Source organism: Pyrgilauda ruficollis, unplaced genomic scaffold (genome assembly GCF_017590135.1).
Source record: "Pyrgilauda ruficollis isolate IOZ18807 unplaced genomic scaffold, ASM1759013v1 scaffold61, whole genome shotgun sequence".
NCBI classification, from domain to species: Eukaryota; Metazoa; Chordata; class Aves; order Passeriformes; family Passeridae; genus Pyrgilauda; species Pyrgilauda ruficollis.
Genome location: NW_024527822.1, coordinates 2,345,813 through 2,371,468, shown reverse-complemented (window position 1 = coordinate 2,371,468; position 25,656 = coordinate 2,345,813). Strand labels below are relative to the sequence as shown.

The 25,656-nt window shown below is 42.7% G+C and overlaps 1 protein-coding gene across 1 annotated transcript; it reads right to left on the bottom strand.

Moving 5' to 3' along the window:
• On the bottom strand, nt 1-24,466 carry PROSER2 (proline and serine rich 2). Its single transcript, XM_041483721.1, has 4 exons — nt 24,320-24,466; nt 14,772-14,987; nt 4,663-4,915; nt 1-3,774 (listed from the first exon to the last, which is right to left on the bottom strand). Exons 2-4 carry the CDS (start codon nt 14,949-14,951, stop codon nt 2,783-2,785), a joined length of 1,425 nt encoding a protein of 474 aa, XP_041339655.1. The 5' UTR covers nt 14,952-14,987; nt 24,320-24,466; the 3' UTR covers nt 1-2,782.
• Between the last annotated feature and the right edge of the window lie 1,190 nt (nt 24,467-25,656).

Genomic DNA, 25,656 nt, shown 5'->3' with positions numbered 1-25,656 from the left:
TCATTTCATTGGGTTTATTCTAGTTTAATAGATGATTTATCAGATTTGTGCAAGACAGTTACCTCTAGCACAAAGGGAAAGAAAGTAAAATTACAGCAACATATACACACAAAACAAGATACACAAAATAGAGCTAAATTTATATACAGGTTATTAGCAGCTAGACTTCATTTAGTACATGGCTTTACTCACTACAGTTTTAGGCACAGAGAAGAATTTATCTGCTATGATGAAGGGCCACAATGAATACCTCGTTCCAAGTCCTCCCTGGGCAGAAACTGCTTTAGCTAATGAAGATCTAACTCTCACTTCCCACCAGTTGAGGACACAGCCCTGCACAAAGGATGAGAGAACATGATCCAGCTAATTCAGCATACAGCAACTTTAGATATTAAATATCTGGAGTATTCTTAAGTGGGGTGACATTACAGAGTTATTGAACTAGACTGAATTTCAATGAAACAGTGTCAGGGTTCTTTCCCCCCCGTTTGCTTAGCAAGGACTCTCAGCTGTAAACAACTCAAAGAAGAGCTGGCAAGAAATGATTAGATGTGGAGATTGCTTTGTACGCACTTCACATTCATAATGAAGAATTTGCTTTACCAGGATTTGAAAGCACAAAGGCCATGAAACATTTAAATTTACTTATCAGGTTATGTTAATAAATTACTATGCATTATCCACATGTCAGCCTCCATTGCAGCCTGCACTGCAGCACGTGCTTGGGTGTATTTTCTGTGCTCCCTAGTCTTTCTGATTTAGGACTGCAGACTCAGAGCCCAGCAGAACAAGCCTGTGCTTTACTTGCAGCATACAAGCAGCCTTTTTTGCTTCAGCAGCACCTCTCATGTTTGATTATGCATGCCCAAGTGCTCTGCCAGCCCAGGAACGGCCACATATTTTAATTACTGATTGCTTATGTATAGCAAGCCTGTCACAATGAGGAACATGATCACTTACCCAGTGAAAATGCTGAAAAGAATAACTACATAACAGAAACAGCCAGATACCGTAACAACACAATTAAAAATTTAAGCAGCAAGCAGATAATTTTAAAAAAACCCAACCAAAAAAAAAAAAAACCAAAACAACAACAACAAAAAAAACCCCTTAACTTATGAGGCAGGTTGAGAATGACACAAAGGTTTTTCCTTCACAACAGCTTCGTTTACAAGTACAGCTCAGCAAGTTTGAAATACTTTATCACAAGAGCTACAAACTTGTTTATCACAGTTATGTCAGAGCTCCTCGCCAAAGGGTGTGTCAGTTTCTGCTGCAGCCAGCCCTCCTCTTCTCCAAGGTTTATTGCTCAGCTACTCTGGAGAAGGAGTGCCTTGGTCGAGGCTTCAGAAAGTGCAGAGAGTAAGTCAGTTTTTCCCTTTAGAAAAAAATCCAAAACACTGAGAAATCAAATGTGAAGGAATAACAACAAAAAAATGGAGAGTTTGGCATTTGATTTTAAAGTGGCTATTCTTGATGTTTTCAGGTAATACAAAAAGAGAAGGAGTTTCAATGTGGAAGGGCAGCTTTGCCATATTAAAAAACCCAAAAACACGCTAACACACAAATATATTTTGGGACCATCTTTACCAGCTTGTCTATTGAACAAAGGTAAAATACCACCAACCTGGACCATTCAGGGAAGGTGCAACTCTCCTGAAACTCCACATAGCCTGCAAGAATTTTGGCTGTAACTTCTGTTATGCATTGGCAGGGCAGAATCAAACAAGGCTGTGAACAGGGGATTTTTAGGGCTGTCAAACTACAGGAAAACCAAATGACAGTTTTAGAAGTAACAGAACTTATAATTTGTGTAGTACAGCTACTGTTCAAAAAGTAGCAGCTCCTTCCCAGGAACCCCAACATAAAAGAGAAGACTTTTAACATGCAGGTCTCGCTTTTGGTACAAAGCTAACTTGTTCCTATGGCTTCTCTGCTGTGAGGTGCTCCCTGGGACAGAGCAGCTGGGGTCACAGATTGTCAGGAGACTCTTTGGCTGTCAGTGCGAAATCTGGTGCATATCCTTGAGGCTCTCCCGGTGCCTTTCCCGGGACACGTGGCCGCTCAGGCGTGGCGGGGAAGCAGGTGGCTGGGAGGGGAGGGCAGGCTCCAGGTGCAGCAGCACAGTCAGGCAGTCACCCGTTCAAACCTTGGGCTGCTCTGCCCAAGAGAAGGTCGAAGCAGAAGCCATCCTGTGCACAGTTTTGAGTCAAGGGGAGAGTGAGGGAGCAGAAGACTCCACTACTGGCAGGGAAAGAAGCCAAGCCAGACAACACAGATAACAAAAAGTCACAGAAGGGTGTCACACTGTCAGAAATTTCAGCTGTGACATTATCTCGAGCTCCCATGGACAGACAGACAGACATGTGGGCAGGACAGACGGAGCTCTTTGTTTTGGCTTCAGAAAGAGCAAAAGCAAGATTTGCCATTTAGTTTGCTATGTACAACAATACTGCACTGTACACTTCATTAACGAGACGCTGCCTGCTGCAGTCCAGCATTAATTAAATAAAATTCCTCTTAGTCACAAAGAGCAACAGATAAGTATCTCTGTAGGAAGGAGAGCCAAACCCCACTGCTGTACATGACCCTACGTGGTGCCAGTCCTTCTGGGATAAACACAAGTGGCCATTCCACAGTGTCTAATACCTTCCTGGCTTGCCTGAAGCAGAGAACTTTCCCTTTTGTCTTCCAATCCACTTGATCCCAATCCTCTTGGGAGTGTTCCAGCACAAAGCCATGCTATGACTTTCCCCCTACTGCCACAACATTCCCATCCAAGTTAGGCAGTCTCTTTCAGCAGTCCCAGTTTCCGGAGTGCCTCTCTCCTGGCTTCTTCAGTTGAGCCACGGCCGGAAAACTTCACCGTTATCCCTTGGGATCGAAACCCTGAAGGTCTAGGCAGCGAACCCGATCTCCTCCTCATGTCCAGGCTTACACCAGGTTGTTTATAATCATTGCAACTTTTTTCTGCATTCTGCTGTGGGCTGCTGACTTTGTTAGTGGCAAGAGCCACCTCTGGTCTGATTGTTACAGTTTTGCCCATAGGAAGGAAAGGGCTGGGCTCACTTTTTAAAATCTCATGGATGTTTTGATATCCATTGGTAACAGCCTCTGACTGTTTGGGCTGCACATCAGGCTGCTGAGTGCTTGGGGCATGGTCCACTTGGTCCTGCGCTGGCTTTCCCTTAACTAGGCCGAGTTTTGTCAGGGCTTCATAGCGTGTTTGCTCAGAGGAGAGATCCCGTAAGGAGGAACTTCTGTTTCGTGACAAGAAATCGTTTTTGTGCAGCTTCTCCTCCAATTCAGCTGCCAGAAGAGCTCCCCCATTGATGTTGGCCAGCACCTGAGCCCGCCGCTCCTGGACATTAACCGCTGCTTTGGAAATGGTCTCGCTGAATTCCTTGCCACTGACATTTGTTATGTTGATGTTGCTTGGGAACCGGTGGAGTTTGGGGGCGGGGGCAGGAGGGTGCTTGGGTGCTGTGGAATAATCACCGTTGGCTACCGGGGCTTTCTTCCTGTCGGAATTCCCTTCCTTGAGGGCGCCGGGAAATCGCGCCCGGCTCTCCACCTGCTGCTCACAGATCTTCTGGGCCATGATGAGAGGAGTGGGGACAGAACGGAGCAACTTTGGATGCTGCACTGGAGGAGGGGGTGGAGGGGGAAGAGGAGGAGTCTCGGACACCGTTGGTGGTGGTGCAGGGGGGTGTGGGGGAAGCTCAGCAGGTGCAGCTGGCTGAGGGCTCTCGGCTCTCCGAGGGGCGTCCAACACTGAAAGGCAAAGCAGCAGAGATGTCATTAACTCTTCACACAGAGGAGAATGCAAGCTGAAATGCTTCTTTTAGCAGCATTTCTGTCCTCTCCCTACCTTTCTAACTCAACCTCAACCCAAGTAGCCAGAAGAAACTGTAAGTGAAGTCCCAGCAATGGCATCTCTTAGGCACTGCTATAGCTCAAATCAGCACGTTTACCATGTGTCACTATCACAGCCTTCTCTCTGCCTTTCACTCACAGTCTGCATGTTGCTTCACTGTGCTTCAATGGCTGCTCTTTCATAAGAGTTTTGCAGTTCTTATTTTTTATTAAAACAGCCAGGAGAGGACACATTACGTCCCACTGTGTGTACTAGCTGGTAGATTCATTGTCCAAACACAGAGAGAACGCACTCTACGGGGTGACAAAACCAACATGCCATATGCTATCTTGTCACAAACTCACTGAAAGGATCAGTCCCACACAGAGTAACACTGAAAACAATCTGCTATCTCAAAACTCCTGAAAAAAATCTTAAAAAGTCTTGGAGAAGAGCAGAGCATGAACAGGTTGGTGAACGCAGTCTGCTTTGTTGCAGTGACTGTGCACAACAGTGACAGCTCAGTCTTCAGGCAGAGGACTGAGACAGCAAACCAACAACTTCATCAGATGCATGACCCCCGTGAGGGAAAAGGAAAAATTAGAAAAAAATGTTACAGTAGCAGCAAGAATTTCAAAAACCCCAAGCAAATTAAAATCACAGTCTTTGGAGCTCCTGATGAGTAACAAATTTATCTTGAGATAGTAAGGACAGTACAGAATTTCTTAAGCACTTTCTACAGGGAACTGGAGTAGGTCAGGGCTGGATTCAAAGGGAAAACCCACACTTGCAAGAAACCCAACTACCTGGTTCTGTATCTCTGCTGGAAGGGCCTTCATGGTCACTGCTCTCAGGTGTTGACTGCACTAAGTCAATGATATCTTCAGTCTCTGAATGACTGGACACATTTTCTTCTGTTGACCTTGGGGACTGACAGTGGATGCCACTGTCACGTAGGGCCATCTCCTCCAAGTCATCTTCTAAGGCATCTATGGTTTCCTCAAAGAACATGAGAACATCCTGTTCTTCGTGAGTTAAGTATTTCAAACTTTCATCATCCTATGGGGAAAAAAAGGAAAAAACAAAGATTGACACCTTCCCAAAGAGACATTTAGACATTACAATGTTAGAGGACAAAAAAAGGTTAAAAACCAAAACAGCAGCAACTGGTAGTACATCCTTTAGTTTAGCAAAGAAGTCTTCATTGGAGTTGTACAGAGAAAATTACTAAAAGATTATAAGAGCTACTAACAAAAAAAAAAAAAAAAAAAAAAAAGAGTCAAAATAAAAAGCCCTACACACACCTGTGCCTTTGCAGGGGTTAGCATAGCTTCTTCTGATTCCAAACTGGGGCAAACTGTGTTCTGTGTCAGATTCAGGGACAAGGCTTGGGGAACAACATGAGAGGGAAAGGGTGCACTCAGAAATGGGCTGAATCCCTTTTTTGCTCAAGTCCAAAGGGTGACTTGACTCCTAGAAGCAATGCTGGAGCTGAGAAGTGTTTCTGCCACTACAAACTATAAACTATCCAGAGGTACGTAAGAGATTACAAAGAGGTAATAGTAAGGAGGGAGAGGGTTTCTAAAGATTTTACCTTTGAGTTACAGGAAGGAAAATCCAAGAACAAATATGAAGACCTGCTCCCTAGCAGTATAGTGCCTTAGGCTATTTTCTTCAGCAGGAAATAATCCTGTAGACCACAGAACTGATAAATAATCACTTGAATTATCCAGTTCATTTTCTCTGAGTCACTGCTCTTAATTAACTTGATTAACACATTATCACTATGCGAAGCTGGGCAGCAATGCTCTAACTCTTTTCCCTCCACCCTGGGAAACACTCACTTTTCCAGAAGCTTGGAGATGACAAAGAATGATTAAGAAAGGCACTGCATTAAGACAATGGATACAGGAAAGACATTTCCCAAGAGACCTGTGTAAGTTCTGGAATGCAAGTATATATTGTTGAAAAGCAAGTGAGGTTTTCCCTTTTCTGGATTGAATTTCTCTCCTGCCAAGCATATACTGGAAACTTTGCTGTCAGTAACTCAATGAGAAGCACCAAGGACACCTCATTGCACGTGCAGACAGGGTAAAAAGGCTACTTCTCAGTGGAGGGCTGGGAGAATTTAGGTAAATACATAAAAGTATGCAGTACAAATATTCAAGAGGTAGCACGTTCTTGCTAGGGCAGCACAACTTGCTTCAAACTCACCGTGCCTGTTCAGATCATCTTACATTAGTTCAGACTAAAAAAAACCTGTGTGCAGCTCTACCTGTTAACTCCTTGCACAAACAAAGCTTTTATCCCCATTCTCAGCACTAAAAATAAGAATGACATAGCTCTGTAGCAAAATAATTCCTATAGATTAAGAAATACAATGTGCTGCATTGTACCCAGTGGCAGTTGATCTCCAAGCACTCAGAGTATTACAGATGAGAAAATAAATGGTTTGAAGCTCTTAGCCTGTGTGGCCAATAGAACATTTGGTAGGAGGGAAAGACGTACAGAGGTATGGTTATTTCTAACTTAGTCTTACTATCCACAGTGTACTGTCAGAATAAGTAACTTATTCCAGCTTGCAGCAAAACTGCTACAAAAGCTAAAATTTGGATGCCATTTGACAGTGCCGGTTTAAAAGATGAACTTCAAAGGCTGACGTAGTCCACAGCTCGCACCCAGCACATGTCAGCTTTCAAAGGCCAAGGAAAGTTTTACAGCTGCACTTGAAAAGCAAGAGACAGACAAGCCTTCCTTTTTTGTTTTTTCAGTTTTTTTTTTGTGTGTGGTTTTTTTCCTTAATGGATGTTGCAATCTCCTTCCTTCCCCACCCAAATACTCATAGGGCTGCTATGTCTAGTAGGCGAGAGAATGACAGGAAAGGAGCCCTTGTTGGGTAGCCCTGAGCTGGAGCTGAACAGGAGTCCAAGAGCCTTTTGTTGAGGGTGAGCTCATTGCCAGAGCCAGACTTACACAGGCAAAGGAAAAGAAGAAGGGGTTGTGTTTAAGATGTCCATAGTGACAACAGATCCAGAGTGTGGTAGAGGAATTACTGTGTCCACCTAAAAAAACTGCTCCCACATTAGCTTAACTTGTTTGATCAAGAGCTGAGCAAAGAATAAAGCAAGGAAGCAAAGACTTCCAAAAGCACTTCCTTGCATCCTTTTCTGTGCTGCAAGACTGAACATTTTTCCATTACAGGTAAGATGTGGAGGACAGCCTTGCCTGATTTAACCATCTCTCATGGATCTTGCTGTGTCCCTTTAGGTAAAGGATCTAAATTGAGTAACCATCCCTTTGCAAACACATTTGTAATAAATAGCATACCAAGATGTGAAAGGCCAACTTCATCTCTGTTAGTACTTTGATCTGTTTCCTCATGCAGTCTCCCTTCAAGATGATCAATATCACATTTCATCAGAAAAAAAAAACCAACCAAACAACAAAACCAAAACCAACAGCTCTGGAGAATAGGCAGTGTTAGGTCAGGGCACTGTACTGAGATGCAAGGCATCCAGTCTGGATAGAAACTCCCCCAGGCCAGATATGTTTCAGTTTGCCAGCCAAGGAAACAATCCCATTTTAGACACACAATCACAGTGGAAAGAAAAACCTACTCAGGCTGGTCAAACCAAAGGAGCTCAGAGATGTAAAGCAAGCAGTGACTTGCTTTATTCCCACCTCTATTACTTGTATTATAGCAAAGCCTTCAGAAAGATGGGAGGAATTTTTGTAACTTAAAGGTGCCAGTTTCAACTAAGGCTACCAAGTCTTCTTGCAATTAGTTCATTTTCCATATATTCCAAGTACTGGAACAGTTAATGTTCTTTCCAGGCTGGTTTTCCAGGCCTCCTTTTTTCTTGATGAATCTGTGTTTTTTAATAGTCAAAGAAAAGTCTTTTCAGCTACTTGAGTTATTCACCTCATAGTTTCCATCTACTCCCTACTCTTCATACACAAACACACCTCCCTAAATTAAATCTCACATACACCTAACACTACAAACTTCAAAACTACTGTCAAAAGACAGCCTGAATTTGAAACTTGAATATTGTCCTTCAGCTTAAAATTACATTAAATTGGGAAGATTAAAAAGACTGCTCAGATAGAAGAAATTTGGGATGAAAACAACTGAAATAGCTGAGTATGCTCAGCTGGCATTAATATTTTAGATCTCTGTGCAGCCAAACATTTCCTGCTTATGCCAAACAGGAAAGAGTCTGTTATGACACTGTTTGGTATAAAAGAGGAAAAATAAAGAAATAACAGAAAGAAAAGAAGAATAGAATCTATTTCATAGAAAAGATTCATTCAATCCTTTCCTGCCTGTTCAATACAATGACTTAATATCCAGAGGCCCACAATTTTTCATACACATCTGTAGAAATTCTGAACATCACATCCAGATCTAAAACTCCTAAGACCAGCACAGCTTTGACAGAAACAGAACACCACAGGAAATCCCAAGACATCTGCAGTGCTTAAAAAAATCTTCTAAAACCTGCTAAGAAACCAAACCTCAATTAGCAAAATACCAGAAGAATGCCAGATTCAACTGATTTATCAATCACTTGACAGCACTGAAAAATTAATAGGTGCAATTCCATGAGAAAGAAGTGAGTGGGTGCTTCTCAAAAGAACCACGAAGGGAGCAAACTATTCTAAGGTGTAGTACAAAGGCCAGTGTAGCAGCACTTGGGCCACAGTCTGTTAGTAACAAGGCAGTTCTGCTTGTTAGAAGGGGTGAAAAGGAAAGCCCTGCGTGCAGGAACTGTATCAGAACACACATAAAAGCTTTAGCACAGAAAAAGTCAAGTACCTGTGACTGGATTTACAGGAAAGGGAAATGGAATGGATTGTACTGCTGTGTTACTGAAGCTGGCAGTATGTGAATTACAGCTAAGAACATGAGCTACTACACAGGATCAGACCAAAAAGCCCATTTAGCTCAGTAGCCTTCAGCAGCTATGAACACACAGGAGTAAGAGAGGTTGTGGGAGGTGTTGCTGTATATTGGACTGGTATATTTTTTTCCTTCCCTAAATCCTTCCAGTTTCCAGCAACACATGGCTTAAAGATTTCCCAGATGCATTGGCATCTGTGTATTTAATAGCCCTTAATGAGCTTTTCTAGCATGAATTTGTCTTATTGTTTGAGCCATGGAAATGACTGGCATGCACAGCATTCTGTGGCAGGGAGTTCCAGAGTGTAATTGTGTGCTGTGTCAAAAAGTGCTTCCTCTACAACCCACTATCTGATGGTTTTGATAATACCATTTCATTTGGTGAAGAAGACTATAATATTGAGTCTTGTTTTCTTCAGTTTACAAGCATAATTGTACCATGTGCTTCATAAGAGGTAGCAAAGCATATAATCAATAGGTCCTAAGTGAGGAAACAAATTATCTACAAGTACTTAAAAGATAAACTAGATGAGCTAAAGTCATAAACTGACTAAATTACTCCTAACCTACTTTTAAAGAAAGCAAGCGGAATATCTACTTAAACTCTGAAGACATCTCTTCGATAAACAAAATTAGGCTGATCAGCCTATAGAAATTAAAGGGAACAAGAAATTGTTAGAACAACATTGAGAAAAACAGGGAGACACTTCAGGCAAAAGCCACTAAATTTTTATTAGTCACACCAAGCTCATTTCTCATGAGAGGGTTATTGACTTGACCAATAGGCGCAAGCACAAGATGTCACATACCTTGATTTGAAACCCTTATGACACAGCCCCCAAAACTAAACACACAGGTGAACAAAAAAATGATGCTGAGATGAAGTTACTGCAAGGTACCTGTGCAATCTGTGATTCTGTCAGTTTAAGTGCCATAAAGAGGGAAAAAATCTGCTGTTCAGGGATGCAGCTCTCATTCTGGGATATATTAACCAGGGTGATGACATGACAGCACATCCTCATTTGGAACACAGAGTTCAGATTCAGTTGCTGAACTTTGGAAAGGATGCAGCCAAGCTGGACAGGGTCCAGCACAAAGCACGGAGTGCTGTGAGCTTAGCTGCACAGGAAGGCTCAAATAATGGAGCATGTTACATTTAAAACAGGGGAGAATGAATGGGTGCTGGGGCAGAAGCAGCCCTGTATCTCTGTGTGTATTTTAAGATACAAAAAGTTGACCACCCATATAATTGCAAAAAATCTTCTTTACATTCACTGAAGGTGAGACAAGTAGAAGTTAACTTTCACATTACAGAAACTTTAATGCAAGTATTCAGTGAAAAGTAGTCAAATATATGAAGAAAACACTCTGGAAGTCTAGGAATGTCTATCAGCATGGTTTAAAAAGCAGATTTGCCCACCTGCTGGAATAGTCTCTATCTACCAGATCCTACTTTGAAGCACAATGATACAGTTTGTGCACAGAGCCCAAACTGCCTTCAGGATCTGTATTCTCACTAGCACATTTCACAGCAAGATCATTCCTTGCTAGGAGTCAGGCTCTTATTTTTCCAAGGCACACTGCTTCCAGGTCATACTAACATCAGCTTAAAGTGGATGAAGCATAGCATAGCTCTCCACACCCTGTAAGGAATGGCTTCCACCTGCCCCAAGGCAGACGTATCCATACAAAGCAAACAGTCAAAAATTCTTCTCATATTTTGTGTATTGTTATTTGGCAAAGTCCTTGGACACGCTGAAAGGCCTTGTAGTACAGTAAAGCCTGTGGAGTATCAGTATCAACAGGGAAAAACACATTAATTTTATGAAAGGAGTCTGTTTCAGGACTTTCCCTTGAATGTACCTGAAGTGCAGCTCAGCATCACAAGACTCATTCAAATTGTGAGGAAAAGAGGTGGCAGTGGGCTAACAGACACATGATCTGTCCTTTTCCAGAACCCCTAAATCCAGACTGGATTCCCAGTGGATTCTCTTCAGGGAGGTTGAGGTAAAGAGATACCATGGTGCACTTAGAATGCCAGGTCTGTGGCATCTGAATTATCTGTACATATCCAAAAAAGCATAAGGATCACAACAAAGAATTTTTAGGCTACAAGAGACACCATAACTACAAAACCACCAGGTCACCCCTGAGTTAAATGGCTGAGTGTGTGAAACAAAACAATGAGCCAGTTCAGACTACTCACAGCATAGTTGCTCTTCATGTCTACGTAATCAACGTTCAGAATGTCACCTGTACTGTACAAGGGATCCAGGAGTGACAAACCATAATCAGTGACTGACTGTGAAGTCATGTTAGAGCCAGAGAGGAAGCTTGTTTGAAGAAATAACAATCAGAACAAGCAAAATCTCTTCAGAGTCATGGCCTCTCCCAATTTAATCCATTTGATTAGTGATCAAATAAAATAGTCACTTGAACAAATTCTACAGGTCACCACTGTCCCAAAAAGAGTGGTGGTGAACTGTGGCATTAACCAAGGATCTGTCTGATCCAAAGGCAAAAAATAAAATATAAAACACAGTGTGATCCACCAAGAATAACAAGAACTAACTATCCCTCAAAGCTATCACTCAGTAAAACATGTTCAGATACAGAAGGTAAAGTACTGAAGTTGTAGCAACAGATCCAAGGCACTGGCACAGCTTATTATTAGTGCAGTTCCAATTAGCACAGCTCACTTCAGGTACAACCAGCACCTCTGCCATGGTTTTCACAGGTAGCACAATTGTCCTAGCACATTATTCACACTTAGAAACTAAAGCAGTTACTCATGGCTGAGAATAGACACCCAGTCCAATTATCAGAGACAAGCACTGAAAGAAGGATTGGCTTTAAGAAGCTGGTCTGTGCCTATTCAGTCAATGGAACAAGGCAAATTGCTTGAAAAAAATCCCCAAGACCTAGTTTTATCTTCAAATTAAGTGTCCTTAAATTGCTGCAACTGTATTTCATGGCAAGTTAATTCTTATACCACATGTCTGGCAGTGTCATTACAGACTGGGTTTTGGAAGCTAGAATTGCCAAGAACAGAGTGTTTTTGTTTGCCCTCACCCTTGGGTAAGTGCAACTGATTCTCCATGCACTGAGAGAATACACTTCTCTAAAGCAGATGTATGGATACATTTTTTTTTTACAAAGAAACCAAAATATGTGTGCAAATCAGTCCTCACATATAACAGTTTTTATGGTTACTAACGTTCATGTGAGATGAAGATATCAAGGTATACATTTCTCCCATCTCAACTCAACCTGCTGTGACAGATTTGGCAGAATAAGTCCAGACCTGAACATCTATCATTTCTATGAAAATACTCATAAAATCAAGGCAGCATCTTGCTTTCCATTTAAAACAATAAATTTGACTTAGAGGCCTGCAGTTGTCAAAGATAACTGGAAGCATCACTATAGGTAAGAGAAACTGACAAATCTGGCAAAATCAAACTGAAGTGACAACAGATGACTGGGAAGGATCCCACAGACAGAATTTTAAGACCTTTTTAGCACATGGAAATTGATGTCCATCTCCTGGTCATTCCTAAACTGACAACCAGTTCCCAGCAAGCAGTGCCAGCACAGACAGGATGCAGGACCAGCCAGGAGTCAGCCAAACCAGCTGTGAGCAGTCAGCAAAGGCTAAAGCCAGTCCAAGTGTTTGTCCCTATTATCACATCCCTGGGTTTGTTTGAATTCCACAGATGCAATACAAAGGTTATATTTAGTAACTAATGCAGCTTGACACTGAGAAGCTTAAGAACCTGCTTTTTCACAATCAAGTAGGAAGAAACCTGGAGCAGCCCAGGCCTGTCATAAGAAACACTGTCACACTTCTTTCCTTTGCAATGCCATTACAAAAACCCAAAATAATCAAAGCCAACCCTGACCTTTCTTGCCATGTCTCTAGGTGAACAGACCCAGGAAAGTGATAAATGAAGAGGCAGTTAGGTCTTTACTTGCTTCTATTTCAGGGTCCAGTGAAGGTCCAGTGTGCCTGAAAATACTTCCCCACTTTTCTCAGAACTGGTATAATAGAAATTCTTTGTCTACACAAAGTTATCTACTCCTTTCTTCTCATTAGGCCATCAAAGCTTCTGCATCTTCTAAAGTTTTATAACAAAACTACTGAAGCAAGAAGATAATTTCTCTAGCAGCATGTTCCAGCAATTAAGCAGAATTTCCTTCATGTTCAGTTTAACACAGACCCCTTCTCAAATTCAGAACTGAAATTATGCCTGTATTGAAGAGTTTATATTGTCCAGCCTGTTACTCCACACATGCAAGTTGTCACCCTTACTGGACATGCCACCTACTACACTGCTGGAAGAAAAATCATGAAGGGGATCTGTGGCATCCCAATTAAATTTGTTGGTACACAATTCACAGTCTTCATGCACAAACTCAAACAAGACAAATAAAGGCTCTGTGAACTGCTAATTCACAGCTCTGATGGGAATTGCCTAAGCCTGCAGCTAACTTTTACTCCATCTATAAATTACTGCATTACAGAGTAGGAAGGGATTCCAATTCTAGCTGATGCATCATCATATGGGTTATCACATGGCAGGATCTAGTTGGACTAAGGGAATTTACGTCATTTTCTGACACAGCAGACCTGGGATGAGACTGTACAAACAGACTGATTTATACATAGCTTTGTTATTTAATACTGATTTTTTCAAATGTCTAGTCTCATGCCTGCTACTGCAGCTAAGAATAAAACTGAAGGAAACATGATTGACTATTACTGTGTTAATCTGGAAACCAGTGGTAGAGTAATAAACAAAATTAACTTGCAATTCTGTGTAAAATTAAGTTGTAATTCTCTAGCAAAGTACTACTTCCACCATAATTCTCTAAAATTCAACCAGCTTTCATAAAAAACCAACATTAACTTCCTGAGTCCAAATTATGTACTTAATCTCTCCCACTCTGACCCTTCACAACTTTTTTCTAGAACAGATCAGAAACAGTTAAGTAACTAAATTTTGTCATACTTGTTTTGTGTTTTAACTAGCAACACAAGCTGAAGGATACAGTGTTATATTAACAGTAAGTATTTTCAGTAGAAGCAACAGAAAAAGGACCTGCATTTGAATTGCCTCCAGGTACTTTGTGAGAAGACTCACAAAGTAGCACAAAACCATGAGTATATCTGAGGTATACAGATAAATACAGGTTTTGCCACTTACTCTTTCACAGAAAACTACCACATTAAAAGGAAACCATCAGGGAGGGCAGAGGGAAGGAGACAGAAAACCTAATTCTGTATTTAAGGCAAGATAGAGATTTAGATTTCCACTTAGGGCAAGCATGTTTACCAGAGTGCTCTTTCCTCAATTAAAAATGGATGCTTTTCAAACAGTTGGGATGATCAAAAAAATATGGAAGGAACCATACCTGCGCTTTCTAGGCTTAGCCTGCCACAGTACCAAGTGCACTGTTGAGTTCACTGCCTGATTCACCCTGCTAATTGGGAAGAACGCAGAAGTGCATCCTACTCCCTCAGTTACTCACTCACAATTTAAATGGCCACACACTCATACTCACTAATGCGAGCACAGCTTTGTTTATGGTGACATATTTGTTACTCATCTAATTAAGGTGGAATAAGCTGAGACCTTTATTCAAGAGTGTCAACAAAGAGATTAAGCAAAAGCAGTGTGTAGAACCACCACTATCCTTAAGTTTCTTTACGAGCTATTTAAGAAAGCAAGGGCAGAGCAGCCCTTACTGCCATTCCTGGTTCTCTGGGAGGAAGGGCTGGAGAGAAGCACTCTCCAAGCTCTCAGAGACAATCAGACCAGAATAACAAGCTGTTATACCAAAGCTGAGAAGTTATTTCTGGCCTTTGAGTTTAACAACCGAGACAACACCAGCAACCACTGAGGATTAGAAATGGCAGAAATCAATCTTAATAAAACAAAAATCGCGTGATATGGACAGAGTTATTAATGTAATCTGTATCACTAAGCACAAGGCTCATTAAACACTTACCAAGGCAAGATTTCTGCACCTAGCTTGGCTGCCATGGTTCTCCACACTGCCAGCCCTTTCCATGCTCCCATGAGTGTGCTCCGGAGAGATCTCGGATGCCATTTCAGGAGAATCCACCAGGAGATTCCTAGGCATCACACCTTCTTGACCTATTGATCCCGACGCAGCACAGAATGCCATCAGTGTGTTACGTGGGGCTGCTCGCTTTAGTCATGTCTGGAAACAGAGAACAATGTGGTATGGGGTTAATTCTGCTGGTTAAAACACTTGAAAAGGAATGGAAAATAAATGGCAAAAAAAGATCCCACACAAGTTAATAAAGGGCATATCTTTATGTCCTGAAACACATCTACTGCTTTATGGGCATCTTTCAAAACACTGGTTTTGTTCAAAAAGATGACTAAAATTCAACATAGAAAGGTTCTGCACCCCATCTCTTGTGCTTCCAAATGAGATGTCTATGGACAGTTATAAGCAAGGATCCTGCATATATCCATGTCCTACAAATTCAGTTTGTGTTTTCCATTATGGCACATCATTAACAGTAATAAAATCCCACTGGCTGAGATACCAACTGGCCCAGCTCAAGTACCTTTATTTGGTTTTAAACAAGAATTCTATTTATGGGATCACATGAGGGAAACAGAACCCCATTCATTTCCTAACACTGCTGCAGTTAACTCGTGCCACTGAAGCAGCTCTATACCACCTGCTTCTGGTGAAAAATCCATGAGCAGAACTTGGTGCCATTTTTGCATCAACGCATTACAAATTGTGTTTTAAAGCTTCAAGAGCTTTTATTTCACTCAGCCATGAAGAAACAGTACTTGTACATTTGGAAGACACTTACTGAAACAGACATATGCACCAGCATATTCACTGGAGGAAAAACCCCCAGTTTTTTAAGCTTTCCCAGTGCCCAGTTCTGTAAAACCTCTGAATTGTCATCATCTCCCAAAACACTCTGGCAAAACTTTTTGATTCTCAAGGACACAAACACAAAAGTCATCTTAGTGCACTAACAGCATGAGCAGGGGGTAGGCAAACCCTAGAACCTAGCTCATTTCTCACTGCAATACATTAAACCAACCTTTGCAATGAGAAATTGCCTTGCTTGCTAACAGTCCATCTTCTCACCCAGCCTGCCTGTGACCCGTGGACAGCAGTGACACATTCCTCAAAACAGCTGGTTCTGAGGTGCCACGTTATATGCAACCAGCTGGGAAATGGACACCATTCCCCTGACACTGCACAAATTAAATGAGATGCTCCTGCTTCCCAAGTGCTTCTCCCTTTATTATGGCTCAAGAGGTGACACGAGAAGCAAAGTCAAGCCTGCATTTCCAATTCAATGGGATTACTTCTCCTTGCTCCCCACAGCTGTGGGCTGAGGGCTGAGAAACCAGAGCCTTCTGGTAAGCTGATTAGTGTTTCATAGCAGTGAGATAACATCTGCCAATACTGAGCAACAATTCCATCCTGCTGATCCCTCCTCCCAGGAGAGGGCTATGACATTACCAGAGGTGCCTCGCCTGTGCCGCAGCACCAACGTGTCCTGTGGGAAAGCTCCCACACAATGCAGCTAGGCTGCAGTCCAGGAAGTCTTGGAAGCACATCCACAACCCAGAGCACTGGGTTGCCACAACAAAAACATCTCATAGCCCTTCTTAGGAACATTAGGTCTAATGATCAAATTTAGCCTTACTTTTACACAAAAAGAACAATCTTCCTTTTTTTCCTATTAAGAACTTTAGCTAACAATGACACAGTGCATCCTCAGGATTATGGGCGTTAAGTGATGCCCAGAGAGGTAGAAGCATGCTCATGGTCCTGGTTTTCAAACTCTTAGGACAGGCAGACACAGGAGCACTGAGGCAGCTGCTCTACCTTTGGCTGCTGCAGAAAGCTAAACAGGAAAACAGCAGCCCAAGCATGGAACAACAGCAGCTCCATCTACAACAAAACCTGTGGTGCTGAAAAGCCACACACAAACACATCCACACAAGAAAATATATGCAATTTTTGGAAGCTAACGTTACCAGTGAAAATCTTGACTCCTCTGAACAAGCACACACAAATAAAGATATAATTTTTAGAAGGCAAGACTATCAAAGCATCTTGACACCTCTGAAATTCATAGAAAACTCCCACTGACTTCAGATTCCATCCTATGACAGTCAAGGTGATGTTCAGATGGAAAAGAGAGACCAGCAAGAGGTGAGTATTTCTACTGACATTCAACACATGGCAAATGTTATTTCTCTTCAGCACTTTCAAGTTGCAGCATCACATTTTTATCCAGGTGTCCCCAATATAAACTGAATATGGCATGTTTGTTCAGTCCCTCAGCGATGCTGTAGACAATTGTGAGATTTCCAGAACTACACTCAAAGCTGTGAACATTTTGTGGACTATATTATGAGAGGCCACTGCTGCAGATTACAATAGCTATCTAATTACAATTACAGATTACAATAGATATCACAAATAAGACCCACATTTAAAGACTAACCAGGAGAAGATATTAATTTATGTTACCAATAAAGAAATCAAGAGGCCCAGATTTTGAGGGAGAAGTATTTAAGAGTATTGTTCTGCTTTCTCCAACAGCAATACCTCAGTTTAACCAGGACTAAGTTCATGGTAGGCTATCTGCATTCAGGATAGCAGGAACACCCAGATTCAGCAGCAATAAACATTAAAGCCATGACTTATAAATAACAACATATACCTCAGCTCCCAGCAAGCTCCCATTACTCATTCTGGAGCTGCAGTTCAGATGTTTCACAAAGCTCCTGAACAATGACTAAAGGCAGTGAGTGCAACTGGTTCAGAGAGCCACCCACACAAGAGCCAGTATCAAACATTACAGCGCTGGTCCTGCTTTTGTGTTAGAAGCTCTGGCTTCTTTGGGAGTTTTACTCATTTCAGAAAAGCTTGGGAGCTGTGCAATGGTCTGTGAGCCTGCAGAAAAGGTGTGGGGGAAGATTTTTTCCCCTTCTACCTTTTACATCATCTTTACCACAACAAAGGTACATGTCAATATAATCATAATCCATTCATATACATTATTTCTTCTCCCCTTTCCTGTGTTCTTTATGCTTTGAGAAACTCCTACACCTTTGTACAGTGTCTAGAGCAGCCAGAGCTGAGGTGAGGCTGCCCAGCACCACTACAATACATACAGCATGTTTTACTGACAAATTCTCTCCTAACCATGGTTAACTGAAGTCACTTCATCCTGTTTATGCCATCTCTATTAAGGGAAAGACTTTATAAGTTTAAGATAGAAATAGTCAAGAATCTAGTGAATTTCCAGACCCCACTGTGTCAGTAGGATTGCCAAGGTAAAAGGCAGGGTTCAAAAATGAGGTAACCTTGCTCAGAGAGAAGGAACAGCAGGACGACAGGCAGCTGTTCCTCCTGACCTTCAGAGATGCATTAAATATGAAAGTTGCTCACAATGGGATTTGTTGTTCAGTCATTGTAGCTGGGTATTTTTTAACTTTGCTTAAGAGATGTGTGCCTGTACCATTAGGGATTAATAATAAAAAAAACATCAGATCATGACACAGGAGCACAGAAGTGTGACAGGAACAGTACTGTTTGGAGAGACGATCCCAGACATTAAACCAGAAATGCATCTTAGGGCAGATGTGATTCTATCATCTGAAGTGTTCACTTCTTGGATACACTAGATATAGCTTTCATGAGATATTTAAAACAATACAAGTCACACATCGTGCACATTTTTCAGAGAGTAGAAGAAGGAAATTGAAAGATTCTGAAGTTAGCACTGAATTTCACCTCCAAAGATTTAATTTTGCTTTGACAGAGGTAAATAATTCAGAGAGAATGTATTAAGTAGCCATCAAAGATAAGGTGCGGTTTGTCCTTTCAAAAAGGATATTTTTACAGTTTTGCTGACTAAGGTTACTTCTTCACTGAAGCTCAAAGTTAGCATTTACAAGGGACTGTTTCTATAGTAGCAGGAGATTGAAAGAATTTTTTATTAACAATCCTGTTTGAAGACTAGCTTAATAGGCAAAAAGATCGATCCCACAAAAGTGCAAGACATTTAAACGCTAAAAATCAACTGCTATCTAAGCCAGGAGCCAAAAGTCAGCAGACAGCACCAGGCCATTAACTGCACAATATACTTAAGGTGAGTTGACAATTTTTAGAAAATTATCATGCATTTTTAAAAGGGCACAAGATCAGTCTGTCCCTTTCGCTGTACATACAATTTCTAGAACACTCTCTGCATGAAACATTTCTGAAGATAGATTTCTAAGCCTCGTTGTACTCTGAGCATCACACAGACTTTGCCTTTGTTCTTAACCAGCTCTTTCTTAGTGATTCAACTGCAACAGAAGAAGTGGCCAGTGAACTTCAAGGCTGGTTTAATCTGTCAGCTGTGCACACACACAGCAATGCACACACTGTCAGTCACCTTGCACTCCATGGTGGTGGTTGAGTTTGGAGAGTTAAGCATCTGGAAAAAAAACATCTAGAAACACTCTGTGGTCATTAGAAGTGTTACCATGGGATGGGTTTTATAGAAATGATGGTACAGGAGCAGACTGGAGACCTTTATCAGCCTCTGACAGTTGACAGCAGAGCAGTAAAACAAGGCAAAGGAGAGCAGGAATTCATTCAGATTCCTGCATGCTGTGGTCAGGAGACCACAGGGCTTCCCAAAACAGGTCAGGTATTTATGTCTAATAACCTCATGAATTTTTCTTTGTATTAAGTGCTCCTGCAACATACCTCTGAACCAGCTGTACAAGACCAGAGCTGAACAAAACCAGCTGACCCACGACATCTTCACTGAGCCACTGCTGTTCCAAACTCCTCAAAACTAACTGATGGTTAGTTATGGTGGACACATCTCCTTGTGAACAGGGCTATCAGCAACTGAATTCTTCTTACCTCCTTCAGGATGTGAAATACCGAGTAAATCCTTGAGCTTTAGGGGAACCCCTCCTCTGTGATATACAGTAAGATTGAAGCTTTCTGGTATAAGAATAGACTAAGTAACAGTACTGCCTACAGAGGCCAAACCTCACAGGCAAGTTGACTAATTCTAGGAATACACAGGATAAACTGATGAGGTTTTGCTGAACACATAAAAATCCCACAGAATCAGACAGTAAATTTATAAACTGTTCTTACAGAAAGAAACAAAGCAAAACTGAAGTAGCAACAAACAACAACTGATGTTTGGGAACCAAGGCAAACCAAAACTGGCCAACATGGTTAAATTCTGACTTTTCTTCTCCATATCATGGTGTAGAAGCTTGCCATAACAGTGAGTATGATTCACAGGTTTTATCTGCTCATGAAAAATCCCATGTGTTTAAAACAGTCATGGCTATTTAACATTCAGTAACCCGGAAACACTCCTGCCCTTGTTTAGAGAGGGACTGTCACCACAGTATGGCCAGACAAATAGAAATGCTGATCATTAACAGAAAAAGAACAAAAAAAAAAATAATACACAGACTCTATGACAGTAAGGTCTACTAAATGAGAGCCACGCATTAACAAAAAAAAAAAAAAAAAAAAAAAAAATAATACACAGACACAGAATCTAGGACAGTACGGTCTACTAAATGAGAGCCACACCAACAGCATTTTTTAGACACTTCCTTGGACATCAATATTGATTTGCAGAACAGGTGACAAGTAGGACTGAACAATGTTTAGCCAAATGTGAACTCGGGGGGCTCTCATGGCAGCCCATGGCAGACATGCAACTACATCAAAGTAATTAGAGTGACAAGAACCATGCAAGTCTTCCAGAATTCAATGTATATAACCCCAATATTTTGTTTTAAACTTTCTGGTTTCTGTGGCACACTTGTGACAATTCAAACTTTCCTTTACAGGCTGGGGAGCTACAAGATCCGTTAGTTTTAGAGCTAAAAACAAAGATTCTCTCAGTCCTCTAAATCTGGAAGCTGGAGCCTCAAGAAACACACTGAATGTCATTCATACAACTCGCACCAGAATTTGTGAGAGCTGCCAACAGTGAAATAACTAATCCTGTGTACATACATTTTTGAAAGAACTAGATGGGCAAAGCACCAATTCAGTAAAACTTAAATCTGTCTGACTTCACACGCTTAAATGGTTCGATGAATTGGATCTCAAATTAAATGTAGCAACCACTTAAGAAGAAAGGAAACAATCGCAAACCAACCAATTTTCATCACCCAAGTAATAATTCAATTATTACATTGAATTCTTCAAATCATGTTTTGCTCAGGAACAATGCCTAAGGTCACACCTTTGACCATGTTAATCCAAGCCTGATGATACCAGAAAACAAGGATTGCATACTGTGCTTTATTCTTAACTGGTCTTTCTAGATTTTCAAGAACATCCTTTTTACTGTTCTGAGACCCTATGGTTCAGAGACTTTGTTACATAGAACCAAGCCAGCAGAAGAGCACAGCTCATCACTACCTCATACTCCTCTCTGCAGTGTTTGGGAAATGCTCCTTCTTTTAAGGCAGCGGAATACCAGGGCAGTATTTGATGATGCTAAGCACATTGGTCCACCCTCAAGATGGGAAAAGATGTGCCCACACATCTTTTCCTTTTCCCTTGCAAATAAATTCTGTTCCCAGTTCACTACATCAGCAACAGCATCAGCTGAATCTTGTTGCCCAAAATGAAGGCCAGTGGCAAAGGCTCCTACACAACACTGTGGATTAAACCACCACAGATCCCTGAAGTGCTCACATTTCCCACTTGTTTAGAGTGACAGCATTGCTTCCTGCCCCAGCTGAAAATAAAACTACAGCCAGTGAAAAGCAGTTACTTTCCTGTAGATTAAGGTCTTACCTAAGGGCACCGATAAGGCTCTCACTGGGACTCTCCAGTTGAGATTTGATGACCAGCAGCTGCTCAGTGGAGAGCTACATGTGATACCCAGAGCTGCCTCTCCAGTCCCATATGGGGCTTTAAACACATCCAGGTGGTGGCTGAGCTCTCCTCTGACTTCAATTTGCCTTATGCAAATTTCAACAAGGAAAGCGTCCCATTCTTTTCAAGTTACTCTTTTTAAGTCTCCCCTGTTAACATCAGGGCGGTGCTATCTGTGACAGCCAACACTTTAGAACCATGAAGTGTACATAAACAATTTCAGGCACAGACGCCTCTGTAATTAGTCAACTTCTGTCTTGTTACAGGTGCAGCATTGCTGGGGTTTAGGGTTTCATTATGTAACTGCTGCTACAGTCATAGCAATGGTGAGCCAAATCCTGTTTTACACAGCATTTAGGATAGCAAGGCAACTTCCAGCCCCAGTACAGCTGTGTCACAGTCTCACCACTAGATTTTAGGCTGCTCTCCTACGTTTCTTTTTGTGACTGCTATGCTGGTGTGGGGAAGAAAGCAGAGGACATCTGAAGCACAAAGCACAGGTGTTTACTTTAAAAATTAGCAAATTTCGGACATTTAATTCCTATGTAAGTACATAAAGGTCTGCCTGCCCAAGGTAAACAAAACTGAAAACAGCACTGGCAAAAAAAGAGCAGTACAGTCTTGGCCCTGGACTTTACTTGGTACAGGGATCATCCATACACACCCAATTGAAAAGAATATATTTAAGCAGTTAGTTATACTGGAAATTAAAATCACTTGCTTTTATTTTTTAATTAAAAAAAAAAAAAAAAGGAGGAGGGAGGATTTGGTAACAGTAACAGCCTGTCTGGCTGGCTTTGAAAGCCACATTCATATGCTCATTTATTTTCATGCTCCAGTATTTCAGAAGGTCAGTCAGCCTGAGACTTGTCAACTGCTCAGGAGTTAAGTTGTTCCAGTTACTATATCCAACCAGCAATCCGTCTGCCAACATTCTTGGTTAATATTTCTCTCAGAGGCATGCAGAGAAAAAGCAGCTATAACTAACTGGATGAGAGGAGTTTTACTACTGACAAAACAGATGCAATATAGAAATCTCCCTGCTCCCTTCTAATGCCAGGCATTACTTGCACTTCTAGTCATAAAGCTTCATTCTACTCATCCACTCCCTATAGTAAAAACTCCAAACAAATCCTTGATAAGAAAGACACTGCTGGGAAAATCTATTCTGTTTCTGAAAAATAAATAATATCTTCATTTCTTAGAGACCCAAGCAAGCAATATTTTTTCCCCTTTTATTGTTTAAATATCAGCTCCCTCCTTACACAACAGTAATTCCTGCAAATGAAGGAGAAAAGCCACGATCATAATTTTTTTAAAGTAGTGACTGTACAAGGAAGGCCATCTACAATGCTGCATTAGTCAAGGATCTGTATCAAAGTCTTGAAATAATACCTTTTTATTAGCATAAGCCAGAAATTGCAAAAGCTTTTAAAACTAAGGCTTATGCATTAGGGTTTAGAAAGAAGTCTTTCATAAAAAAGGGAGGGGATAGGAAGTAACTGTTACATTTCTGATTCTTGTTACAGCTTAAAATACTTGGAAAATGTTTAGAAAAATTCGGAAGAGGCTGTCTTATCTCTTTCCTATTTCATCTGCATGCTTGTTACCACAGGAATCATCTCTTGCTACACCCATGCACAGGACCAAGCACAAGAGAGCTCCACTTCCAGCAACCTCCTCTCGCTGCCACACTAAAACAAAAACTATTCAGGAAACATGCCCTTGAGATCCTGGATTACTGAAAATCCCAGGAGTGTTTTTAAGGCTGTGCTTTCTCTTTACGGGCACTAAACCTCACCCGAACCACCTAAGATTAAGATCTTAAGAAGCACCAGCCTTCTCATGCTTACCACCTTAGACGGAAAAGGCACCTGACAGGGGGAAAGGGAAAAAAGCATCCTGAGCTAGAATCTGCTACTGTTTACACCAACAGCTTTTCCAGTGGAAACCCTAAAATGCAGACAGAAAGCAAAGAGGAGGCACAAGGCAGGCATTCCTCATCACCCTTAGTCAGGCAGGAACAGCATACATCAAAGTTTTACAGGTATCAAACGTTTGCTTAAATATATTTTCTTAAAGTTACCGATAAGCAGAAGCAAATTTTAGGTTATGCGAGGGAAGAACAAGAAATCCACAGGGGTAAAAAAAATTCTTAACAGCTCAGTAGTGGGAAGCCAAGCCTCGCACACGGCAGGGCAGCAGTTTGCTCATAGTTTTTCTCCTCCCCGCCTGTGTACCAAAACTAACCCAATCCCAAAGCCGCTCTGCGGGGCTGTGCCGGTCCCTGTCCCCGGTCCCGCCCGCCGCCCAGAGCCCGCACGGAGCACCCGGCGTCCCGGCCTCCGCTGCTCTTGGAACAGGAGGGAAGAATAATTAAAAATCCATTAGTGAGTAATAAGAGCAGCGCCGAACCATTGCCGTGGCGGGCTGGCCGGGGCGCGCAGCTCCGCGGCCTCTCCCCGCGGCGAGCCCGAACAGGCGGAGAGACGCGAGCTCGCCCCTCACGCCAGCGACCCGAGACCCGGCGGGGACGAGCCCGGGGCAGCGAGGACTCCCTCAGACGGGAGCCGGCGCAGGGCCAGGGGAGCCCCCCGAGGAGGGGCGGCACTCACCGGCTTTGGGGTCCGCGCCTCTCCCAGCCGAGGGCGGAACGAGCCCCGGCAGAGGACAGGCAGGTGGTCGGAGCAGCGCCACGGGCTCCGCCGAGCAGCCGCCCCGAACTCATGCGCACTGCGCCGGCCGCCACCCACGGCGGGCGGATAAAGCGGCCGGGCGGTGGCTCAGCCCGGCCCGGCTCCGCCTCGCCCGGGCGGGACCGCCGCCTTTGTCCCGGCGGTCGGGGTAGGGCGTGAGGGAGCGAGTCTGCCCTGTCGAAAGGCGGCTGCGGTGCGGTCGGGGCTGAGGGGCTGCGCTGCCCCAGGAGAGGAGCTTTGTGTGTTGGAGCTACGAAGTTCGTCAAGGGTCTGGAGACTCTCACTTGTGAGGAAAGAGGGAGATGGGCTTGATCAGCCCCGGGAGGAGGTGACTGAGATGGGACCTCATCAATGTCTATCAATATCTGAAGGGGGGGTGTCGGAGGATGGATCAGGCTCTGCTCGGTAGTGCCACCCAGTAGGAAAGAGGGAAAGGGCAGAAACTGCCCAGGAAGTTCCACCTGAACGTGAGGAAGAATTTCTGTCCTGTGCAGTGACTGAGCGCTGGAACAGGTTGCCCAGAGAGGGTGTGGAGTCTCCCTTACCGGAGATATTCCAGAAGTGTCTGGGCAAAATCCTGTGCCTCACCGCTGAGGTCGCTCCCGACCCGACCGATTCTGTGATTCTGTGTCCCTCCTCTGTGTGGGGGACATGGGTCTCCACAGCCGCCCTGTGAGGGCGGAGAGCGGGGAGCCATGGTGGGCGCAGTGGGAGAGGGGACAGTGACACTTTTGGCTGCCTCAGGGAATCCTGAGGTAAAACCTGCCCTGATCGTGCCCAGGGAAGTTGTGGATGCCCCAACCCTAGAAGTGTTCAAGGCCAGGCTGGATGGGGCTCTGAGCAACCTGGTCTAGTTGAAGTTTTCCCTGCCTGTTGCAAGAAGTTGGAACTGGATGATCTTCAAGACTTCCTTCCAACTCAAACCATTCTATGCCTCTATGATCCTGTGAGGCGTAAATTGTGTTGGATCTGTTGTCTGAGGGGCTTGTCCCTCCACTAAACTACTGGGAAATGATAAAGGTAAAAGAGAAAATCACTGTCGCAACTGCTTGTGTCTGCCTCCTCAGTGGGGAAAAGGTTTACATGCCTTGTTAATCTGTGCCACCCATATACTTAAGAGCTCAATAACAAATATTGCCTATTTGTACTCTTATTTATTACTAATATATCATCACAGTCACAGGTATTTATCAGGTGATTGTGCCCTCTCCCTTCTTCATTGTGAAAGGCCTCAGCAGCCAGCAAATTAACAGTTT